This window comes from Euprymna scolopes, chromosome 32, assembly GCF_053919585.1.
Source record: "Euprymna scolopes isolate OS-2025 chromosome 32, ASM5391958v1, whole genome shotgun sequence".
Taxonomy (NCBI): domain Eukaryota; kingdom Metazoa; phylum Mollusca; class Cephalopoda; order Sepiida; family Sepiolidae; genus Euprymna; species Euprymna scolopes.
In genome coordinates, this window is record NC_136513.1 from 94,797,426 (window position 1) to 94,823,847 (window position 26,422).

Consider the following 26,422-nt stretch of genomic DNA (forward strand, 5'->3'; position numbering starts at 1 on the left):
CAAAAGTTTCCTGGTCTTTTGGCCGAGATGCTTCAGACCTTCCTTGGTTCAGCCTATGAATGGTCCAGAGTACCTTGCTAGTGATACTGTCCATGTGTTGATGCCTGTTATTGGGTTCCTACTATATAATTTAGTTTCTATGAGTTTCCATGTTCTTCTCAGTTTATTATTATTATTATTATTATTATTATTATTATTATTATTATTATTATTATTATTATTATTATTATATATTGGATGTAATATTATGTGTAGAGATCACGCTGATGTGATGTAGAGGTAATAGGTTTAATATTTCTACATTTAAAAACACCATAGATTTGTTTTAAAAAAAAGAAGTCAGAACATAAAAAGAAAAGAAAATGTACAGAAACGTTGCAATTAAAAAGCTATAAAAAAAGAAGAAAACAAAGAACGTAGCGATTGCTAAAGTTTAAAATGAAATGAGAAAGAAAGAAAGAAAGACGTTCTTTTTGTGATGATGAAATGCTGGACATCAACAACAATCGTAGTTATAGCTTGAAAAAAAAAAAAAGAAAAAAAAACGGCATTGCATTATTGTAATTCTTTGCTCTCTCACGATCATAAGTGATATGTAACAAACTTTTAGAGCCTTATTCAATAACTCGGTGAAATGTGTTATTGTGGGAGTAGATGTTAGTGTGAGAGTTAAAATACCTCTGACCTCCTGTGTGATTGCCTGTGTCAAGAGAAGCAGGTGAGCAAAAGAAAATGTTTTACAAAAATTGAAAAAGGACAAAATGAGCACATATTTTCTGGAAAACATTAGGGATTGGTCTAAATGGCCAGAACAGATAAGCAAGTTTTAGTTCGAAAGTTATAAGGATCAATAAAATGGGGGAAAATTCATTCTATTTTATATTCAAGATATATATATATATATATATTTATTTGGATTATTTGGACTACTGCTTTCATTTTGAGTGTTATTTTCACAACATTTCGGTCGATGTCACCTCCGGCCTTCTTCAGGTGCATCTTGTCAAACTCATGAATCATCATGATATTTCAAAGTCACATTTATATATATATATATATAAAATAAAAATTACAATTAAATTTACCAAAATGATCCAAGATGGTAAAACTAAAGTATATTATAAATATTAAAGAATTAATATTTATAAAGTAATCTCAACCAGATGTAAAAGCTCGATAAAACCAAATAGGAGATAGAGCTTATAATAAGAGCAAACAGTTAATAAAACATGTCAAAAAACACTTTGAAAAGGAATTAAAAACACATTTAATCTGAAAAGGAAACACTTGATAATTGGATAGTCCTAAAAAAGAAAAATAAGATATGCTTTTCACACGACTGCCGAGACATAATAAGAAAGATCAGGGAAGAAGAAGAGGAAAAAAAATTAAATGGTGAGAGAATTAAATATAAGATAGAAAAGCAAATGTCAAAATGACCCAGACAAAAAGGATGTTAAAAGGCGTGAAAAAAAATATAGGGCAAAAAAATAGGTCACTGAAATGTATAGGTTATTACTTTTTTTTTTTTTCGACTGGAAACAAATGCCGGGATAAGCGGAGAGCACATACAGCATCTAGAATTCCCAAATGGTCACCTATCTGGTACTAGTCAAGAACCTGTGTGTCAATGCAATTATGCCATATATATATATATATATATATATATATATATATATATATATATGAGCAAACAGTTAATAAAATATGTTAAAAAACACTTTGAAATGAGTTAAAAACATATTTAATCTGAAAAGGAAACACTAGATAAGTGGATAGTCCTTAATCCGCGGAATTTCGAACAAATACTTTCCTTCTCATCAGAAGCAAAATGCGGGATTGAATTTTGCATCTTATTTAATTATGGAGTTAGCTAAAAAGCGATGGGTCACTGCACTTCTCCGTGTAAAGAGCAATCGATTGATGCTTGAACTGTTGTCAGAGACCGTTCGTACACCGAGATACATCGTCTCAAAAGAAAGAAGAAAGAAGAAGATAAAAGTATTTATTTGTTATCAAGTAAGATCTTTGACTTATTTGTTGTTTCATCAAATACTTTTGCATGCAAAATCCGATCCCGCATTTTGCTAATTCCTACCCTCTGATGAGAAGGAAAGCATTTCTTCGAAACTCCGTTATCCACTTATCTAGCGTTTCCTTTTCAGATTAAATATGTTTTAACTCATTTCAAAGTGTTTTTAACAGGTTTTATTAACTGTTTGCTCGTATTATAAGCTCTATCTCCTATTTGGTTTTATCGAGCTTTTACATCTGGCTGAGATAACTTTATAAATATTAATTCTTTAATATTTATAATATACTTTAATTTTACCATCTTGGATCATTTTGGTAAATTTAATTGTAATTTTTATTTTATTTTATATATATCAGAGAGGCGGTAGCACTCTCTATATAGGGATGGCCCGTACACGCCTATATACGCCTACAAAACAAAACTATCCAAATCTCAACTAAAATCAACTTATAAGTTTCAAAAAGCACATATTCTTACAGAGAAGCGTCTTACGAATCCAGCGAGTGTCAGAACGTCAGTTAAAATGTCAAAAGAGAGCAAAAAAAAAAGGGGTACAAAAATGGCCAATTGTTCTTCTTTCTTCTTCTTCTTTCTTCTTTCTTTTGAGACGATGTATCTCGGTGTATGAACGGTCTCTGACAACAGTTCAAGCATCAATCGATTGCTCTTTACACGGAGAAGTGCAGTGACCCATCGCTTTTTAGCTAACTCCATAATTAAATAAGATTACGTGTAATAACAAGTTTTAAACACTATATACCCAATGTAGACAGACCACTTCGAACACGGAACTTCTCTCAAAAGGGACAGCTCCAAATAATACACCGGATGCTCACAGACGTTCCAGTTTGCCAGTGGCCTATATTTCTTGGACGCTGAATATTTGAGGTGAACGTTAAGGTTTTTTCTTTAAACAGTAACCCACCAGCGTTAATGAAATCACGAAATCTTTATCTCAGTTGATCAAAATTGTTATAAGAGTAACCTATCAGCAAGTACGACGTCAAAAAACAATGTTATAAAAACAAATAATTCTTCAGATTTTGGACTGTAAAATATGTACAAAATGTCAATGCTGTGACCAGGATTCGAACCTAGGTTAGCATGGCCACAACGTGGGATCCTAACCTCTAGACGATCACGGCTAACACTGACGTCTGTCGCTCTTGGCAGAAAGACACATGACTACTGTCAAACTATTGAAAAATAAGGAGGAAACTTGAAATTCTCACGCATGCGCAAAAATACACTATAGCAACCATTGTTAAATGCAGCTGAATCTCTTCGCTCACTAAGAAAAGTAGATCAGACCAGTTCTTCTAAGAACTCACCAAACGCCAAAGGAAATAAGTTAAATTAACCGCAAAAGAAACTGCAAGAAAGTCATCTTCCAAGAACTCACTAGAAGCTGACCAAAAAGAATCAAAATCCAAGCCCTAGCCACAAAAAATAACTAGATATTGTGGCTACTATACACAATCTACTAATAAAAACAAGTAAGTTTTCTAAAATAAACTACAATAAATTAACCAAGTAACCTCACACTGTCACTGATTAGGACTTCATATAAAGATAACAACTACACTATTGGTGTATATACCGTTCCACACTTTAACTATTGGTGACGGGGCAGTATCTCAATTCTACGAGAGTTGTCTTGCTATAAGATAAGTGATATTATACTAAGATACACATAAGTGTTATATGTTTACATTTAATAAAAAATGCCAAAGTCAGCACGTAGTAAAAAAGCTCAGAGAAATATAGACTATGAAAAAAACAAAGTCAAGGTATTATCTGAGCAAAAAGAATACTATCAGAAAAATGCTGAAATAATAAAAATTAAGTATCATGCAAATAATGAGGCAAAGAAGGCTGCCTCACGTGCTGACTCAAAAGCACGGTATAACAGGTATCCCGACGGGAAAAAACTGCCTCACGTGCTCTTTATAACAAAGAACCAGAAAAAAAGAAGGCTGCCTCACGTGCTGACTCAAAAGCACGGTATAACAGGGATTCTGAGGAGAAAAAAGCTGCCTCACGTGCTCTTTATAACAAAGAACCAGAAAAAAGAAGGCTGCCTCACGTGCTCTTTATAACAAAAAAACAGAAAAAAAGAAGGCTGCCTCACGTGCTGACTCAAAAGCACGGTATAACAGGGATTCCGAGGAGAAAAAAGCTGCCTCACGTGCTCTTTATAAAAAGAACCAGAAAAAAAGAAGGCTGCCTCACGTGCTGACTCAAAAGCACGGTATAACAGGGATTCCGAAGGACAAAAGCACGGTATAACAGGGATTCCGAAGGAAAAAAAGCTGCCTCACGTGCTCTTTATAACAAAGAACCAGAAAAAAAGAAGGCTGCCTCACGTGCTGACTCAAAAGCACGGTATAACAGGGATCCCAAGGGGAACAAAGCTGCCTCATGCACAAACTATTATAAATATGTAAGTAAAAATACTAATTAACAAGAATAAAAAAGCATTGGAAATGCAAAAGGATATAGGGATGGTATGCCAAAAAGTATACAAACAAGATAGCTATGAATGGCTAGGCACATGGAAATAGAATTGCATCCAAAGTATAGCCCTATAGCTTTTTACAGCCGTAATGATGGCACGGAATGAAGATTGGAGAAAAGCTATAGGGCTATACTTTAGATGCAATTCTATTTCCATGTGCCTAGCCATTCATAGCTATCTTGTTTGTATACTTTTTGGCATACCATCCCTATATCCTTTTGCATTTCCAATTCTTTTTTATTCTTGTATATATATATATATATATAGTCATCCATATATATATATATATATATATATATGGATGACTATATATATATCCATATATATATATATATATATATATATATATATATATATATGGATGACTATATATATATATATATATATATATATATATATATATATATATGGATGACTATATATATATATATATATATATATATATATATATATATATACATATATATATATATATATATGGATGACTATATATATATATATATATATAGTCATCTACATACAGTACTGTTTTGCTGTTTCACAGCTCATCATATATATATATATATATATATATATATATATATATATGACAAAAAGTCTATATTCCAAATTTCAAGATGTTGTCTATCTTACCGTTTATTTCTTTCAGCATTTTAAATGTTAAATTCTTGACAGCACCTGTTTCGTAACGCAGAATCATTCACGTAATTATTATGTCAATTTATGAACGTATTCTGCTCTGACTCATCAGAAGAATTTGAACCCATCAATTAAAGAAAAAATAAAAGGAATATGGGCATGATTACAAAAAATCCGGAAAGTCACAAGAGTAGTTGCAATTGTGTTTTGGCTTAGTTTGTCTTCTTTGATTGTTTTTTCAGATTCAAAGATGTTGTAACTAAAACATATTCTTTTTTTCGTTTTTACAAAGCGGCCACCATTTATCAAGACCCAAATGCCACTCAAGGATAAGGATAGTCAATGGGAAAATATTGTAGAAATCATTATCAGTGAAAATTTGGTAAATTGGATAAATTAAGGGGAATGGCTCATCAAAAATTTGTTCACATTGGTCTTGAAGACGACCATATTCATTTTCAGTTGGAAAGCAGGAAAACGGAACAGAGTTTCACAGGCATGCAGTTCTAAGAAAGAAACTTTGTTCATGGAATCCATGTTTGCCAGTCCGTTTAGGTTTAGTTTTCTTGTGGTTATGGATATCTATTCCAAATGGCCAGAAAAGTTTTTGATACAAAAGACTGATACCTAATCTATGATAATCATTCTCATATGGCTTGCCTAAGACTTTAGTCTCAGACAACGGATCACAATTTATGTTAGAGTCATTCCAGCAATTCTGGAAATCGTTGCGCATAACACACGTTTGGTCACTGCCCTATTATCCTCAATCTAATGGACAAGCCTAAAAGTTTGTTGTTAAATGGGCACTACTCAAAGCAAGGAGGGAGGGGACAACAAATGAGATCCCACATACTTTTGTATCAAACAATGCCAAATGGGTCAGTGAAGAATGGTCTGTCACCAGCAGAGGCACTCATGGGATGAAAACTTTGTACCACACTGGAAGCTTTACAGCCCTGGCGACAAAGGCAACAAGCAAACCCTAACAAAAATCATTTGCATTTCGCACACCAGTGTTTGTTTGGAACTACAGATCCAGCCAGGCGAACCTGGTACCTGGCATGATTTGCAAAAAAAGAGACAATTTTTCTATGATGTTCAAGTTGTGAGTAAATTCTGGGCACAAAACCAAATATGTATCAGATACACTGGAGGCAACCTAGTTGACAACATGCCAACCATTTCATTCAACCTGTTAATGGACATATTCGAACTGCCATCTCCATCACCTATGCGAACAAATGTAAATGAGGATGATGAAAGACTCTACAGGACATGGCCAAAGTACAGTCGCATTTGAGTGAAGTGCTTCCAAGTTAATCCTAAGTGTGCTTGCTACAGCTAAATACTTAAACAGGAAGATGTTAGGATCAGCCTAAAAAAATAGAGTTACTTCCCTTGGACTGACAAGGGAGTGATCGCCCTTGAATGTTGTAGGAGGTAGTAGTTTGACCATGGCGAAACACACACACAAGTTCTAACGAGAGATTCACATCTGGGTTAGGATAGGTACCACTCAGTGGATTCTTTGACAGAGTATAAAATTGACTTTAAAATCGTGTAGTAGATGATTTCTTCTCTTCAGCTCGTTTCTCACAGAAGAGACATTGCTAGTTCCTCTCTACTGTATCGATATGTTTATGATAGGTGCACGACTGAGCTCTAATCCCAGTTCCTCCTTGTAAAACATTTATAGAAAGAACTCGTTTTTTCTTTCTCCCTTCACGCATTAGGCAGAATTTCCATGCATAGAATTTCTTTGTAAGGGGTTTCTGTCTATGAAACACAATACTGCAGGACTGCTTCCCAGCTGATTATAGTATAGTTGCCTTCAAGGCGAGTAGAGTTTAGTTTGGCTGTTTTATGGCATAGCAACCCTTTTCGAGTTATTTAATGCCGAATCCAGTTATTTTGAAATAGTATTCATGTTGATGCAGTTATTTTGTAGAAGGTTTTTATTCTTCAAGCTCTTTGTATCTTCAATCGCTAGTTTGTAGTGTTTGGTTTGGTTGTTTTCTAGTGGATTTTATCGTTTTTGTTCCCTGCACTGCAGAACATGAATAAGTTTTGCAATGGGAGAGGGAAAAGGGTTACATTATTAATGCTTGGTACATTTTAAGTTAGGAAACTAGTCAGGAAGTGGGGGGGGTAGAAAGAGAAAGGGGAAATGGGAGGAAAGAAAAGGGGGGAAAGGTGGGTTATTGTTTTTGGTTTTGGTTTTGCAGAACATGATTAAGTTTTGCAAAAGGAAGTAGAAAAACAAAAAGCATCAATGTTAGCTGCATTTCGTCTCAGGAAGCCAATATCTTCAGACAGCCTGGATGTTTGGTTTTAATTTCAGCAGTGCATGACCCTTGCTTCCCTTATTTTTTCCTTTAGTCTTCACAGGGAAAAATTGCCATTTTCTAGGTTAGTATTGAATCCATGTAATACTTATCGTTGACAAAGTTTTGACCTTGAAGTATAATTTTTTTTTTTTTACTTCTTACATCAAGTGGCTTCATATCTTGGCTGGAGCGATTTCCATAAAAAATCCAATATCAACAAATACTTGTCATAAACTACTACCGTGATTGATCAAATATTGCTCATTGCTACTGTTTTTTTTTTTTCTTGGAAGTGGGGGGGATTCTTAAAACGCTTCAGTCACTATAACCTCTGACCTTTTTAAGCTGCATCTTGTTAAACTAGGAATCTATGCAGAGTATCTAACTGAATCCTTTATTTAATCTATAGGGGTAGCTTGTTCTCATTCCGTCATCTATAACCAGGTAAAAGTCTCAATTAATTGGTAATTACATTTTCAGTATCGCCTGTACTGAGGATTGAACCTTTGATCTACAGAACACTATCACTTAAAACTGGCCATTAGCATTTTATTCATATGAGTTCACAAGACACACCTGAGAAGATTGGAGGTTACATCGGCCGAAACGTTGTGAGAATAATATTCGAGATGAGAATAGAAGTCCAAATAATCCAAATTATCAATCCTCATCTCCAAGAAACTTCAGAAACTTATTTTATTGCATTATTTTTTTATTGGAAATCGCTCTAGACAAGGTATGAAACCAATTGATGTAAGAAGCTAAAAGACATACTACTTCAAGGTCACCAACTAGCCGATAAGTGTTATGTGAATAGATTCCTGCTTAGAAAACAGCAATTCTTCCCTCTTTGTCAGAAACATCACTCACGGAATGTGAGGACTAAAGGACAAAATAAAAGGAGCGAGAGTTACGATGCTGTCAAAAGTAAACCCAACATCTGCTTTCCACTTTCTTAATTTTAGTACTCCCATAGTGTTACTCATATTTGGACAATCGTTCCATCTGATCAATGCTTATCCTTGAGTGGCGTTTGGCCTTGATAAGTGTTGACAAAATCGTTTTACTTTTGCTTAGGCGGTTATTAGTTACTTCTGAACTGTTAATGATTAAAACGTTTCACCTTGGGCAAAACAATTTGCCTGCCATATTTGTCTAATGACAGCTCCAAATAATACACCGGATGCTCACAGACGTTCCAGTTTGCCAGTGGCCTATATTTCTTGGACGCTGAATATTTGAGGTGAACGTTAAGGTTTTTTCTTTAAACAGTAACCCACCAGCGTTAATGAAATCACGAAATCTTTATCTCAGTTGATCAAAATTGTTATAAGAGTAACCTATCAGCAAGTACGACGTCAAAAAACAATGTTATAAAAACAAATAATTCTTCAGATTTTGGACTGTAAAATATGTACAAAATGTCAATGCTGTGACCAGGATTCGAACCTAGGTTAGCATGGCCACAACGTGGGATCCTAACCTCTAGACGATCACGGCTAACACTGACGTCTGTCGCTCTTGGCAGAAAGACACATGCCTACTGTCAAACTATTGAAAAATAAGGAGGAAACTTGAAATTCTCACGCATGCGCAAAAATACACTATAGCAACCATTGTTAAATGCAGCTGAATCTCTTCGCTCACTAAGAAAAGTAGATCAGACCAGTTCTTCTAAGAACTCACCAAACGCCAAAGGAAATAAGTTAAATTAACCGCAAAAGAAACTGCAAGAAAGTCATCTTCTAAGAACTCACTAGAAGCTGACCAAAAAGAATCAAAATCCAAGCCCTAGCCACAAAAATAACTAGATATTGTGGCTACTATACACAATCTACTAATAAAAACAAGTAAGTTTTCTAAAATAAACTACAATAAATTAACCAAGTAACCTCACACTGTCACTGATTAGGACTTCATATAAAGATAACAACTACACTATTGGTGTATATACCGTTCCACACTTTAACTATTGGTGACGGGGCAGTATCTCAATTCTACGAGAGTTGTCTTGCTATAAGATAAGTGATATTATAGTAAGATACACATAAGTGTTATATGTTTACATTTAATAAAAAATGCCAAAGTCAGCACGTAGTAAAAAAGCTCAGAGAAATATAGACTATGAAAAAAACAAAGTCAAGGTATTATCTGAGCAAAAAGAATACTATCAGAAAAATGCTGAAATAATAAAAATTAAGTATCATGCAAATCCTGAGGCAAAGAAGGCTGCCTCACGTGCTGACTCAAAAGCACGGTATAACAGGGATCCCGACGGGAAAAAACTGCCTCACGTGCTCTTTATAACAAAGAACCAGACAAAAAGAAGGCTGCCTCACGTGCTGACTCAAAAGCACGGTATAACAGGGATTCTGAGGAGAAAAAGCTGCCTCACGTGCTCTTTATAACAAAGAACCAGAAAAAAAGAAGGCTGCCTCACGTGCTGACTCAAAAGCACGGTATAACAGGGATCCCGACGGGAAAAAACTGCCTCACGTGCTCTTTATAACAAAGAACCAGAAAAAAAGAAGGCTGCCTCACGTGCTGACTCAAAAGCACGGTATAACAGGGATTCTGAGGAGAAAAAGCTGCCTCACGTGCTCTTTATAACAAAGAACCAGAAAAAAAGAAGGCTGCCTCACGTGCTGACTCAAAAGCACGGTATAACAGGGATTCTGAGGAGAAAAAAGCTGCCTCACGTGCTCTTTATAACAAAGAACCAGAAAAAAAGAAGGCTGCCTCACGTGCTCTTTATAACAAAGAACCAGAAAAAAATATGTAAGTAAAAATACTAATTAACAAGAATAAAAAAGCATTGGAAATGCAAAAGGATATAGGGATGGTATGCCAAAAAGTATACAAACAAAATAGCTATGAATGGCTAGGCACATGGAAATAGAATTGCATCCAAAGTATAGCCCTATAGCTTTTTACAACCGTAATGATGGCACGGAATGAAGATTGGAGAAAAGCTATAGCGCTATACTTTGGATGCAATTCTATTTCCATGTGCCTAGCCATTCATAGCTATCTTGTTTGTATACTTTTTGGCATAACATCCCTATATCCTTTTGCATTTCCAATGCTTTTTTATTCTTGTATATATATATATATATATATATATATATATATATATATATAGTCATCCATATATATATATATGTATATATATATATATATATATATATATATATAGTCATCCATGTATATATATGTATATATATATATGTATATAGTCATCCATATATATATATGTATATATATATATATGTATATATATATATATATATGGATGACTATATATATATCCATATATATATATATATATATATATATATATATATATATATATATATATATGGATGACTATATATATATATATATATATATATATATATATAGTCATCTACATACAGTACTGTTTTGCTGTTTCACAGCTCATCATATATATATATATATATATATATATATATATATATATATATATATGACAAAAAGTCTATATTCCAAATTTCAAGATGTTGTCTATCTTACCGTTTATTTTTTTCAGCATTTTAAATGTTAAATTCTTGACAGCACTTATTTTGTAACGCAGAATCATTCACGTAATTATTATGTCAATTTATGAACGTATTCTGCCCTGACTCATCAGAAGAATTTGAACCCATCAATTAAAGAAAAAATAAAAGGAATGATTACAAAAAATCCGGAAAGTCACAAGAGTAGTTGCAATTGTGTTTTGGTTTAGTTTGTCTTCTTTGATTGTTTTTTCAGATTCAAAGATGTTGTAACTAAAACATATTCTTTTTTCCGTTTTTACAAAGAGGCCACCATTTATCAAGGCCCAGATGCCACTCAAGGATAAGGATAGTCAATGGGAAAATATTGTAGAAATCATTATCAGTGAAAATTTGGTAAATTGGATAAATTAAGGGGAATGGCTCATCAAAAATTTGTTCACATTGGTCTTGAAGACGACCATATTCATTTTCAGTTGGAAAGCAGGAAAACGGAACAGAGTTTCACAGGCATGCAGTTCTAAGAAAGAAACTTTGTTCATGGAATCCATGTTTGCCAGTCCGTTTAGGTTTAGTTTTCTTGTGGTTATGGATATCTATTCCAAATGGCCAGAAAAGTTTTTGATACAAAAGACTGATACCTAATCTATGATAATCATTCTCATATGGCTTGCCTAAGACTTTAGTCTCAGACAACGGATCACAATTTATGTTAGAGTCATTCCAGCAATTCTGGAAATCGTTGCGCATAACACACGTTTGGTCACTGCCCTATTATCCTCAATCTAATGGACAAGCCTAAAAGTTTGTTGTTAAATGGGCACTACTCAAAGCAAGGAGGGAGGGGACAACAAATGAGATCCCACATACTTTTGTATCAAACAATGCCAAATGGGTCAGTGAAGAATGGGATGAAAACTTTGTACCACACTGGAAGCTTTACAGCCCTGGCGACAAAGGCAACAAGCAAACCCTAACAAAAATCATTTGCATTTCGCACACCAGTGTTTGTTTGGAACTACAGATCCAGCCAGGCGAACCTGGTACCTGGCATGATTTGCAAAAAAAGAGACAATTTTTCTATGATGTTCAAGTTGTGAGTAAATTCTGGGCACAAAACCAAATATGTATCAGATACACTGGAGGCAACCTAGTTGACAACATGCCAACCATTTCATTCAACCTGTTAATGGACATATTCGAACTACCATCTCCATCACCTATGCGAACAAATGTAAATGAGGATGACGAAAGACTCTACAGGACATGGCCAAAGTACAGTCGCATTTGAGTGAAGCACTTCCAAGTTAATCCTAAGTGTGCTTGCTACAGCTAAATACTTAAACAGGAAGACGTTAGGATCAGCCTAAAAAAATAGAGTTACTTCCCTTGGACTGACAAGGGAGTGATCGCCCTTGAATGTTGTAAGAGGTAGTAGTTTGACCATGGCGAAACACACACACAAGTTCTAACGAGAGATTCACATCTGGGTTAGGATAGGTACCACTCAGTGGATTCTTTGACAGAGTATAAAATTGACTTTAAAATCGTGTAGTAGATGATTTCTTCTCTTCAGCTCGTTTCTCACAGAAGAGACATTGCTAGTTCCTCTCTACTGTATCGATATGTTTATGATAGGTGCACGACTGAGCTCTAATCCCAGTTCCTCCTTGTAAAACATTTATAGAAAGAACTCGTTTTTTCTTTCTCCCTTCACGCATTAGGCAGAATTTCCATGCATAGAATTTCTTTGTAAGGGGTTTCTGTCTATGAAACACAATACTGCAGGACTGCTTCCCAGCTGATTATAGTATAGTTGCCTTCAAGGCGAGTAGAGTTTAGTTTGGCTGTTTTATGGCATAGCAACCCTTTTCGAGTTATTTAATGCCGAATCCAGTTATTTTGAAATAGTATTCATGTTGATGCAGTTATTTTGTAGAAGGTTTTTATTCTTCAAGCTCTTTGTATCTTCAATCGCTAGTTTGTAGTGTTTGGTTTGGTTGTTTTCTAGTGGATTTTATCGTTTTTGTTCCCTGCACTGCAGAACATGAATAAGTTTTGCAATGGGAGAGGGAAAAGGGTTACATTATTAATGCTTGGTACATTTTAAGTTAGGAAACTAGTCAGGAAGTGGGGGGGGGGGTAGAAAGAGAAAGGGGAAATGGGAGGAAAGAAAAGGGGGGAAAGGTGGGTTATTGTTTTTGGTTTTGGTTTTGCAGAACATGATTAAGTTTTGCAAAAGGAAGTAGAAAAACAAAAAGCATCAATGTTAGCTGCATTTCGTCTCAGGAAGCCAATATCTTCAGACAGCCTGGATGTTTGGTTTTAATTTCAGCAGTGCATGACCCTTGCTTCCCTTATTTTTTCCTTTAGTCTTCACAGGGAAAAATTGCCATTTTCTAGGTTAGTATTGAATCCATGTAATACTTATCGTTGACAAAGTTTTGACCTTGAAGTATAATTTTTTTTTTTTTACTTCTTACATCAAGTGGCTTCATATCTTGGCTGGAGCGATTTCCATAAAAAATCCAATATCAACAAATACTTGTCATAAACTACTACCGTGATTGATCAAATATTGCTCATTGCTACTGTTTTTTTTTTTTCTTGGAAGTGGGGGGGATTCTTAAAACGCTTCAGTCACTATAACCTCTGACCTTTTTAAGCTGCATCTTGTTAAACTAGGAATCTATGCAGAGTATCTAACTGAATCCTTTATTTAATCTATAGGGGTAGCTTGTTCTCATTCCGTCATCTATAACCAGGTAAAAGTCTCAATTAATTGGTAATTACATTTTCAGTATCGCCTGTACTGAGGATTGAACCTTTGATCTACAGAACACTATCACTTAAAACTGGCCATTAGCATTTTATTCATATGAGTTCACAAGACACACCTGAGAAGATTGGAGGTTACATCGGCCGAAACGTTGTGAGAATAATATTCGAGATGAGAATAGAAGTCCAAATAATCCAAATTATCAATCCTCATCTCCAAGAAACTTCAGAAACTTATTTTATTGCATTATTTTTTTATTGGAAATCGCTCTAGACAAGGTATGAAACCAATTGATGTAAGAAGCTAAAAGACATACTACTTCAAGGTCACCAACTAGCCGATAAGTGTTATGTGAATAGATTCCTGCTTAGAAAACAGCAATTCTTCCCTCTTTGTCAGAAACATCACTCACGGAATGTGAGGACTAAAGGACAAAATAAAAGGAGCGAGAGTTACGATGCTGTCAAAAGTAAACCCAACATCTGCTTTCCACTTTCTTAATTTTAGTACTCCCATAGTGTTACTCATATTTGGACAATCGTTCCATCTGATCAATGCTTATCCTTGAGTGGCGTTTGGCCTTGATAAGTGTTGACAAAATCGTTTTACTTTTGCTTAGGCGGTTATTAGTTACTTCTGAACTGTTAATGATTAAAACGTTTCACCTTGGGCAAAACAATTTGCCTGCCATATTTGTCTAATGACAGCTCCAAATAATACACCGGATGCTCACAGACGTTCCAGTTTGCCAGTGGCCTATATTTCTTGGACGCTGAATATTTGAGGTGAACGTTAAGGTTTTTTCTTTAAACAGTAACCCACCAGCGTTAATGAAATCACGAAATCTTTATCTCAGTTGATCAAAATTGTTATAAGAGTAACCTATCAGCAAGTACGACGTCAAAAAACAATGTTATAAAAACAAATAATTCTTCAGATTTTGGACTGTAAAATATGTACAAAATGTCAATGCTGTGACCAGGATTCGAACCTAGGTTAGCATGGCCACAACGTGGGATCCTAACCTCTAGACGATCACGGCTAACACTGACGTCTGTCGCTCTTGGCAGAAAGACACATGCCTACTGTCAAACTATTGAAAAATAAGGAGGAAACTTGAAATTCTCACGCATGCGCAAAAATACACTATAGCAACCATTGTTAAATGCAGCTGAATCTCTTCGCTCACTAAGAAAAGTAGATCAGACCAGTTCTTCTAAGAACTCACCAAACGCCAAAGGAAATAAGTTAAATTAACCGCAAAAGAAACTGCAAGAAAGTCATCTTCTAAGAACTCACTAGAAGCTGACCAAAAAGAATCAAAATCCAAGCCCTAGCCACAAAAATAACTAGATATTGTGGCTACTATACACAATCTACTAATAAAAACAAGTAAGTTTTCTAAAATAAACTACAATAAATTAACCAAGTAACCTCACACTGTCACTGATTAGGACTTCATATAAAGATAACAACTACACTATTGGTGTATATACCGTTCCACACTTTAACTATTGGTGACGGGGCAGTATCTCAATTCTACGAGAGTTGTCTTGCTATAAGATAAGTGATATTATAGTAAGATACACATAAGTGTTATATGTTTACATTTAATAAAAAATGCCAAAGTCAGCACGTAGTAAAAAAGCTCAGAGAAATATAGACTATGAAAAAAACAAAGTCAAGGTATTATCTGAGCAAAAAGAATACTATCAGAAAAATGCTGAAATAATAAAAATTAAGTATCATGCAAATCCTGAGGCAAAGAAGGCTGCCTCACGTGCTGACTCAAAAGCACGGTATAACAGGGATCCCGACGGGAAAAAACTGCCTCACGTGCTCTTTATAACAAAGAACCAGACAAAAAGAAGGCTGCCTCACGTGCTGACTCAAAAGCACGGTATAACAGGGATTCTGAGGAGAAAAAGCTGCCTCACGTGCTCTTTATAACAAAGAACCAGAAAAAAAGAAGGCTGCCTCACGTGCTGACTCAAAAGCACGGTATAACAGGGATCCCGACGGGAAAAAACTGCCTCACGTGCTCTTTATAACAAAGAACCAGAAAAAAAAGAAGGCTGCCTCACGTGCTGACTCAAAAGCACGGTATAACAGGGATTCTGAGGAGAAAAAGCTGCCTCACGTGCTCTTTATAACAAAGAACCAGAAAAAAAGAAGGCTGCCTCACGTGCTGACTCAAAAGCACGGTATAACAGGGATTCTGAGGAGAAAAAAGCTGCCTCACGTGCTCTTTATAACAAAGAACCAGAAAAAAAGAAGGCTGCCTCACGTGCTCTTTATAACAAAGAACCAGAAAAAAATATGTAAGTAAAAATACTAATTAACAAGAATAAAAAAGCATTGGAAATGCAAAAGGATATAGGGATGGTATGCCAAAAAGTATACAAACAAAATAGCTATGAATGGCTAGGCACATGGAAATAGAATTGCATCCAAAGTATAGCCCTATAGCTTTTTACAACCGTAATGATGGCACGGAATGAAGATTGGAGAAAAGCTATAGCGCTATACTTTGGATGCAATTCTATTTCCATGTGCCTAGCCATTCATAGCTATCTTGTTTGTATACTTTTTGGCATAACATCCCTATATCCTTTTGCATTTCCAATGCTTTTTTATTCTTGTATATATATATATATATATATATATATATATATATATATATAGTCATCCATATATATATATATGTATATATATATATATATATATATATATAGTCATCCATGTATATATATGTATATATATATATGTATATAGTCATCCATATATATATATGTATATATATATATATGTATATATATATATATATATGGATGACTATATATATATCCATATATATATATATATATATATATATATATATATATATATATATATATATGGATGACTATATATATATATATATATATATATATATATATATATAGTCATCTACATACAGTACTGTTTTGCTGTTTCACAGCTCATCATATATATATATATATATATATATATATATATATATATATATATGACAAAAAGTCTATATTCCAAATTTCAAGATGTTGTCTATCTTACCGTTTATTTTTTTCAGCATTTTAAATGTTAAATTCTTGACAGCACTTATTTTGTAACGCAGAATCATTCACGTAATTATTATGTCAATTTATGAACGTATTCTGCCCTGACTCATCAGAAGAATTTGAACCCATCAATTAAAGAAAAAATAAAAGGAATGATTACAAAAAATCCGGAAAGTCACAAGAGTAGTTGCAATTGTGTTTTGGTTTAGTTTGTCTTCTTTGATTGTTTTTTCAGATTCAAAGATGTTGTAACTAAAACATATTCTTTTTTCCGTTTTTACAAAGAGGCCACCATTTATCAAGGCCCAGATGCCACTCAAGGATAAGGATAGTCAATGGGAAAATATTGTAGAAATCATTATCAGTGAAAATTTGGTAAATTGGATAAATTAAGAGGAATGGCTCATCAAAAATTTGTTCACATTGGTCTTGAAGACGACCATATTCATTTTCAGTTGGAAAGCAGGAAAACGGAACAGAGTTTCACAGGCATGCAGTTCTAAGAAAGAAACTTTGTTCATGGAATCCATGTTTGCCAGTCCGTTTAGGTTTAGTTTTCTTGTGGTTATGGATATCTATTCCAAATGGCCAGAAAAGTTTTTGATACAAAAGACTGATACCTAATCTATGATAATCATTCTCATATGGCTTGCCTAAGACTTTAGTCTCAGACAACGGATCACAATTTATGTTAGAGTCATTCCAGCAATTCTGGAAATCGTTGCGCATAACACACGTTTGGTCACTGCCCTATTATCCTCAATCTAATGGACAAGCCTAAAAGTTTGTTGTTAAATGGGCACTACTCAAAGCAAGGAGGGAGGGGACAACAAATGAGATCCCACATACTTTTGTATCAAACAATGCCAAATGGGTCAGTGAAGAATGGGATGAAAACTTTGTACCACACTGGAAGCTTTACAGCCCTGGCGACAAAGGCAACAAGCAAACCCTAACAAAAATCATTTGCATTTCGCACACCAGTGTTTGTTTGGAACTACAGATCCAGCCAGGCGAACCTGGTACCTGGCATGATTTGCAAAAAAAGAGACAATTTTTCTATGATGTTCAAGTTGTGAGTAAATTCTGGGCACAAAACCAAATATGTATCAGATACACTGGAGGCAACCTAGTTGACAACATGCCAACCATTTCATTCAACCTGTTAATGGACATATTCGAACTACCATCTCCATCACCTATGCGAACAAATGTAAATGAGGATGACGAAAGACTCTACAGGACATGGCCAAAGTACAGTCGCATTTGAGTGAAGCACTTCCAAGTTAATCCTAAGTGTGCTTGCTACAGCTAAATACTTAAACAGGAAGACGTTAGGATCAGCCTAAAAAAATAGAGTTACTTCCCTTGGACTGACAAGGGAGTGATCGCCCTTGAATGTTGTAAGAGGTAGTAGTTTGACCATGGCGAAACACACACACAAGTTCTAACGAGAGATTCACATCTGGGTTAGGATAGGTACCACTCAGTGGATTCTTTGACAGAGTATAAAATTGACTTTAAAATCGTGTAGTAGATGATTTCTTCTCTTCAGCTCGTTTCTCACAGAAGAGACATTGCTAGTTCCTCTCTACTGTATCGATATGTTTATGATAGGTGCACGACTGAGCTCTAATCCCAGTTCCTCCTTGTAAAACATTTATAGAAAGAACTCGTTTTTTCTTTCTCCCTTCACGCATTAGGCAGAATTTCCATGCATAGAATTTCTTTGTAAGGGGTTTCTGTCTATGAAACACAATACTGCAGGACTGCTTCCCAGCTGATTATAGTATAGTTGCCTTCAAGGCGAGTAGAGTTTAGTTTGGCTGTTTTATGGCATAGCAACCCTTTTCGAGTTATTTAATGCCGAATCCAGTTATTTTGAAATAGTATTCATGTTGATGCAGTTATTTTGTAGAAGGTTTTTATTCTTCAAGCTCTTTGTATCTTCAATCGCTAGTTTGTAGTGTTTGGTTTGGTTGTTTTGTAGTGGATTTTATCGTTTTTGTTCCCTGCACTGCAGAACATGAATAAGTTTTGCAATGGGAGAGGGAAAAGGGTTACATTATTAATGCTTGGTACATTTTAAGTTAGGAAACTAGTCAGGAAGTGGGGGGGGTAGAAAGAGAAAGGGGAAATGGGAGGAAAGAAAAGGGGGAAAAGGCGGGTTATTGTTTTTGTTTTTGGTTTTGCAGAACATGATTAAGTTTTGCAAAAAGAAGTAGAAAAACAAAAAGCATCAATGTTAGCTGCATTTCGTCTCAGGAAGCCAATATCTTCAGACAGCCTGATCTGGTAGCACCAGCAAGGAGAGTAGAAAGTGGATGTTTGGTTTTAATTTCAGCAGTGCATGACCCTTGCTTCCCTTATTTTTTCCTTTAGTCTTCACAGGGAAAAATTGCCATTTTCTAGGTTAGTATTGAATCCATGTAATACTTATTGTTGACAAAGTTTTGACCTTGAAGTATAATTTTTTTTTTTTTACTTCTTACATCAAGTGGCTTCATATCTTGGCTGGAGCGATTTCCATAAAAAATCCAATATCAACAAATACTTGTCATAAACTACTACCATGATTGATCAAATATTGCTCATTGCTACTGTTTTTTTTTTTTTCTTGGAAGTGGGGGGGATTCTTAAAACGCTTCAGTCACTATAACCTCTGACCTTTTTAAGATGCATCTTGTTAAACTAGGAATCTATGCAGAGTATCTAACTGAATCCTTTATTCAATCTATAGGGGTAGCTTGTTCTCATTCCGTCATCTATAACCAGGTAAAAGTCTCAATTAATTGGTAATTACATTTTCAGTATCGCCTGTACTGAGGATTGAACCTTTGATCTACAGAACACTATCACTTAAAACTGGCCATTAGCATTTTATTCATATGAGTTCACAAGACACACCTGAGGTTACATCGGCCGAAACGTTGTGAGAATAATATTCGAGATGAGAATAGAAGTCCAAATAATCCAAATTATCAATCCTCATCTCTAAGAAACTTCAGAAACTTATTTTATTGCATTATTTTTTTTATTGGAAATCGCTCTAGACAAGGTATAAAACCAATTGATGTAAGGAGCTAAAAGACATACTACTTCAAGGTCACCAACTAGCCGATAAGTGTTATGTGAATAGATTCCTGCTTAGAAAACAGCAATTCTTTCCTCTTTGTCAGAAACATCACTCACGGAATGTGAGGACTAAAGGACAAAATATAGGGAGCGAGAGTTACGATGCTGTCAAAAGTAAACCCAACATCCGCTTTCCACTTTCTTAATTTTAGTACTCCCATAGTGTTACTCATATTTGGACAATCGTTCCATCTGATCAATGCTTGTCCTTGAGTGGCGTTTGGCCTTGATAAGTGTTGACAAAATCGTTTTACTTTTGCTTAGGCGGTTATTAGTTACTTCTGAACTGTTAATGACTAAAACGTTTCACCTTGGGCAAAACAATTTGCCTGCCATATTTGTGTAATCCGTGGATTAAACAATGATTAATACAACTTCATCGGTGTTATTGTTGTTATCGTTGTTGTCATTGTGTTTGTTGTTGTCATTATTGTTGATGTTATTGTTGTTATTGTTGTCATTATTACTATATTATTGTTGTTACTTGTTGTTGTTGTTGTTGTTGTTGTCGTTGTTATTGTTGCTGCTTTAATTGTTAGTAATATCATCATTGTTGCTGTTTTTGTTGTTATTATTGTTGGCATTATTATTGCTGTTATTGTCATTATTGTTATATTATTGTCATTACTGTTGTTATTATTCCTGCTGCTGTAATCGTTAAAATTGTCATTATTATTGTTGTTATTGTTGTTGGAATTATTATTGCTGTTATTATTGGCATTATTGTTGCTGTTATTATTGGCATTATTGTTGTTGTTATTGCAGTGCATTATTGTTGCTGTTATTGTTATTGTCATTATTGTTATATTATTGTTATTATTGTTGTTGTCATTATTATTGTTGTTATTTTTGTTGTTATTATTTTTGTTGTTATTATTTTTGTTGTTATTATTTTTGTTGCTACTGTTGCTGCTCTAATTGTTATTATTGTCATTATTAATGCGGTTATTCTCGTTATTGTTATTATTTTTATTGTTGTTGTCATTGTTGTTGCTGTTATCGATATTTTTCTTATTGTTTTTATTGTTGTTGTTATTGTCATTATTGTTGCTGTTATTAATGTTATTAGTATTGTTGTTATTATTTTTATTGTTGTTCTGTGTGTGTGTGTGTGTGTGTGTGTGTGTGTGTGTGTGTGTGTGTGTGTGTGTGTGTGTGTGTGTGTGTGTGTGTTATTTGTTTTTGCGATACGTCTTGAATGAATTCAATTATTTACGAAAGTGCATTTTTACATAAATGCGAGTTGGGAATAATTTTGCCTTTAACCAATTCGGTACCTCCACATGGAGAACGGTATATATATTATTTTTAAATATAATTATATATGCGTAGATCGTCGTATAACGACTTGATCACTGTCTGTCTGACGTAATGAACATTTAATTTAAAATGTTTAAAATTCAACGCTATTTCACAAGATTAATGGTAGCCGAATGGATACGGCCTCCGCTAATCGAGCCAGAGATGTCTCGTGTCGCGGGGTTCGAATCGTTCGACTGGTAGTAATTGTGACACCCTGCACTGAAGAATCCCGAAAGGATGAAACACTAGTGTCTGTAGGTATTTAATTATTATAGTAAAAAAATAATTATGACAGCCCCTTTAAGAAATACGTTTCTTATCGTTGAGCACTTTCTGTTGAATAAAAGTCGGTCAATTTAGCTCTTATGCGTAGATCGTCGTATAACGACTTGATCACTGTCTGTCTGACGTAATGAACATTTAATTTAAAATGTTTAAAATTCAACGCTATTTCACAAGATTAATGGTAGCCGAATGGATACGGCCTCCGCTAATCGAGCCAGAGATGTCTCGTGTCGCGGGGTTCGAATCGTTCGACTGGTAGTAATTGTGACACCCTGCACTGAAGAATCCCGAAAGGATGAAACACTAGTGTCTGTAGGTATTTAATTATTATAGTAAAAAAATAATTATGACAGCCCCTTTAAGAAATACGTTTCTTATCGTTGAGCACTTTCTGTTGAATAAAAGTCGGTCAATTTAGCTCTTATGCGTAGATCGTCGTATAACGACTTGATCACTGTCTGTCTGACGTAATGAACATTTAATTTAAAATGTTTAAAATTCAACGCTATTTCACAAGATTAATGGTAGCCGAATGGATACGGCCTCCGCTAATCGAGCCAGAGATGTCTCGTGTCGCGGGGTTCGAATCGTTCGACTGGTAGTAATTGTGACACCCTGCACTGAAGAATCCCGAAAGGATGAAACACTAGTGTCTGTAGGTATTTAATTATTATAGTAAAAAAATAATTATGACAGCCCCTTTAAGAAATACGTTTCTTATCGTTGAGCACTTTCTGTTGAATAAAAGTCGGTCAATTTAGCTCTTATGCGTAGATCGTCGTATAACGACTTGATCACTGTCTGTCTGACGTAATGAACATTTAATTTAAAATGTTTAAAATTCAACGCTATTTCACAAGATTAATGGTAGCCGAATGGATACGGCCTCCGCTAATCGAGCCAGAGATGTCTCGTGTCGCGGGGTTCGAATCGTTCGACTGGTAGTAATTGTGACACCCTGCACTGAAGAATCCCGAAAGGATGAAACACTAGTGTCTGTAGGTATTTAATTATTATAGTAAAAAAATAATTATGACAGCCCCTTTAAGAAATACGTTTCTTATCGTTGAGCACTTTCTGTTGAATAAAAGTCGGTCAATTTAGCTCTTATGCGTAGATCGTCGTATAACGACTTGATCACTGTCTGTCTGACGTAATGAACATTTAATTTAAAATGTTTAAAATTCAACGCTATTTCACAAGATTAATGGTAGCCGAATGGATACGGCCTCCGCTAATCGAGCCAGAGATGTCTCGTGTCGCGGGGTTCGAATCGTTCGACTGGTAGTAATTGTGACACCCTGCACTGAAGAATCCCGAAAGGATGAAACACTAGTGTCTGTAGGTATTTAATTATTATAGTAAAAAAATAATTATATATATATATATATATATATATATATATATATATATATATATAGAGAGAGAGAGAGAGAGAGAGAGAGAGAGAGAGAATAGAAATCACGATCTTGCACAACGCCAGTCGACTGCCTTTACAGTGATGATCATATTTATTGGCACGGTAAAATAAAAGTTAAATTTTGTCTAATAAATTCTAAAAAAGGGATTAAATTAAAGAAAATAACAAAGTATATTATGTATTTTTAACTGGCCTTTCCGATGCAGCAATCGGATTTTAGAAAAAATAAATAACAAAGGAACAACAAACATAATTGCAAAAAACCCTTGTTCAAAATTATTGGCACGGCTTTGTTTTTCTTTTAGTATCAGTATAATATCAATCAATTTCCGGTTTACGTACTTTCTGAACTTTTTTATAGCCATATTATGCTTGTTTAACGCCAATTCAGTGAATATTTTTTTTCAGATAATTTTTAGATAGCGATTTATTTAAACTATTATAAGTGACTAAATTATAATTTTCAATCGCCATGGTTAAAACTAAGGAACACAGCGAAGACGTCAGGAAGCTTGTTGTAGCATGCCATACCAATGGGGAGGGCTATGATAAGATTTCAAAGAAGCTAAACCTTCCCAAATCCACTGTTAGAGCCATAATAAACAAGTTCAAATCGCAAGGCCACGTTATGAGTTTAGAGGGTAGAGGGAGAAAAAGGATTCTTTCCCCAAGAGATGAACGGAAAATTGTTCGACAAGTAAAACAAAACCCAAGGATCTCTGTTGGGGAGATTGTTGATGAACAGAGCACCTCTGGAGTGAATGTATCTCGACATACAGTTGGTAGAGTTTTGAAGAGAGCTGGTTTAAAAGCATGTCGTCCGAGAAAGACTCCCTTATTGAAGCCTATGCACCTGAAAGCAAGGCTAGCCTTTGCAAAACGTCATATTGATAAAGATGTTGCATTCTGGAAACGTGTTCTATGGACTGACGAAACGAAAATAGAGTTATTTGGCCATAATAAAGTGTCTTATATTTACAGAAAATCTGGCGAAGCTTTCCTGCCTAAGAACACCATACCCACAGTGAAGCACGGTGGAGGCAGTTTGATGTTTTGGGGATCCTTTGCTGCCTCTGGACCAGGGCGACTTGTTAAGGTCACAGGTAGCATAAAAAAGGAAGATTATGTTAAAATATTGGATGAAAACCTGAAAGACTCTGCTAAAGAGCTCTCACTTGGTCGTCGTTGGTGGTTCATGCAAGATAATGACCCAAAGCATTCGGCTAAACTGACTAAGAAATGGCTTGAGGACAATCATATTAATGTTTTGGAGTGGCCATCACAAAGCCCAGACCTTAATCCAATTGAAAATTTATGGAGAACATTAAAATTGAGGGTAATGCAAAGGAAGCCTAAGAATCTTATTCAATTGGAGGATTATTGTCAGGAAGAGTGGGCTAAAATTACTACTGAAGAGTGCAACAACTTGGTTGTAAACTATGAAAAGCGACTGAGGAAGGTAATCAAGGCCAAAGGCTATACAATTGATTATTAAATAAATCGTGCCAATAATTTTGAACAAGGGTTTTTTGCAATTATGTTTGTTGTTCCTTTGTTATTTATTTTTTCTAAAATCCGATTGCTGCATCGGAAAGGCCAGTTAAAAATACATAATATACTTTGTTATTTTCTTTAATTTAATCCCTTTTTTAGAATTTATTAGACAAAATTTAACTTTTATTTTACCGTGCCAATAAATATGATCATCACTGTATATATATATATATATATATATATATATATATATATATATATATATATATATATATATATAATTATTTTGTCCATGTAAGTTTTTAAAAGTTAAGCGTTGTCTTGGAAATAAAAAGGCAGTCGACTGGCGTTGTGCAAGATCGTGATTTCTATTCGCGCGATCACTATAGATTGTCTTAATAACACTATGCCTGTATTTTGGCTCTACCAATGTTAAATTTCCATTGACTCTTGTGGCAGTTGACGGTGGCTCAGAGGTCACATTCCTTGCTAATAGAGTCAAAGGTGGCTTCATAGCCAGGTTTGAATCCTTTGACCAGCGGCAATCATCACTTCCTGCACTGATGATTGCGAAAGCATGAAGCACTAGGGTCTGTAGGTATAGAAAATAATATATATATATATATATATATATATATATATATATATGAAATAAGAATTAAAGTTAAATTTACCAAAATAATCCAAGATGGCAAAACTAAAGTATATTATAAATTATTGAAGAGTTAATATTTATAAAGTAATCTCAACCAGATATAAAAGCTCGATAAAACCAAATAGGAAATAGAGCTTATAATAAGAGCAAATAGTTAATAAAACATGCTAAAAACACTTTGAAAAAGAGTTAAAAACATGTTTAATTTTAAAAAAGGAAGCACAAAATAAGTGGATAGTCCTTAATCCACGGAGTTTCGAAGAAAAGTGTTTTTTAACATGTTTTATTAACTACTTGTGTGTGTGTGTGTGTGTGTGTGTGTGTGTGTGTGTGTGTGTGTGTGTGTGTGTGTGTGTGTGTGTGTAACTATAATTATTGATAATCATTCTTATACCTACAGACACTAGTGTTTCGTGCTTTCTCAATCATATTTTTTTTCATTCATCATGTCTATTATAACAGATGATGCATACCATGCATATTTTTGTCTTCTTTAATTTGGAAAAAGTAAAAAAAAAAAAATGTGTTTCCTTCTTTTCCACTGACCTCCATCGGATGATCATTTTCTTCCGCTATCATTGCACATTGGATCATGTGTTCGACAATCGTCACAGGCTCCCCGATATAATTACTTTTTCCGTGCTTCTCAATCAACCGGAAGATTTCGTCAACAGATTTACGTGACATCTCGCACGGCTTAATTACGATTACCGCCTGAGATAAAAAAAAAAAAAAAAGGAAAATTTAATATTTAAAGTTTTGATTGAGAATTCTGGTTCTTGGCTGTTTAGTTCTTCTGGCATAAAGTAGGGAAAAATGTAATATTTAAAAACTAAACACACGTCATAGAATTACGATGCAAATCCGTCTTTTGTTAAGAGGTTGGTTGCTTTGGAAGAAAGTCAACCTGAAAAACGTATCATGGTAAAGTTTGTTGTATGTGGCCACATTCGACTGAAATAAGAAGCCATTTTGGACGACGGCAGCGTCTTTGAGTGATGCCAAGGACGATGCCAATATTTAATAAAAATTGCGAATAAAGGTTATGTTGCAACAAAGGAAGAACATAAAAGATATATACACCGGCATGCCTATAGAAATAGAAATAAATGAAAGATTGAGTAGAAGGGTCACCAGTTGCAAGTGCTAATTAAAAACATAAACATAAATTCAAAGTGATGTAAGGAATTACATGAGGATTAGATATATGATCATTGGATGTTGAACTGTTC

The 26,422-nt window shown here is 34.7% G+C and overlaps 1 protein-coding gene across 1 annotated transcript in view; it reads right to left on the reverse strand.

Moving 5' to 3' along the window:
- LOC145256125 (1-hydroxy-2-(trimethylamino)ethylphosphonate dioxygenase (glycine-betaine-forming)-like) overlaps window positions 1–25,900 on the reverse strand; it is a 69,304-nt gene extending 43,404 nt beyond the window's left edge. The window contains exon 1 of the mRNA XM_080114709.1: window positions 25,737–25,900. Coding sequence (XP_079970835.1) covers window positions 25,737–25,877 — 141 coding nt within the window. The 5' untranslated portion in view covers window positions 25,878–25,900. The remainder of the gene's footprint in view (window positions 1–25,736) is intronic.
- Between the last annotated feature and the right edge of the window lie 522 nt (window positions 25,901–26,422).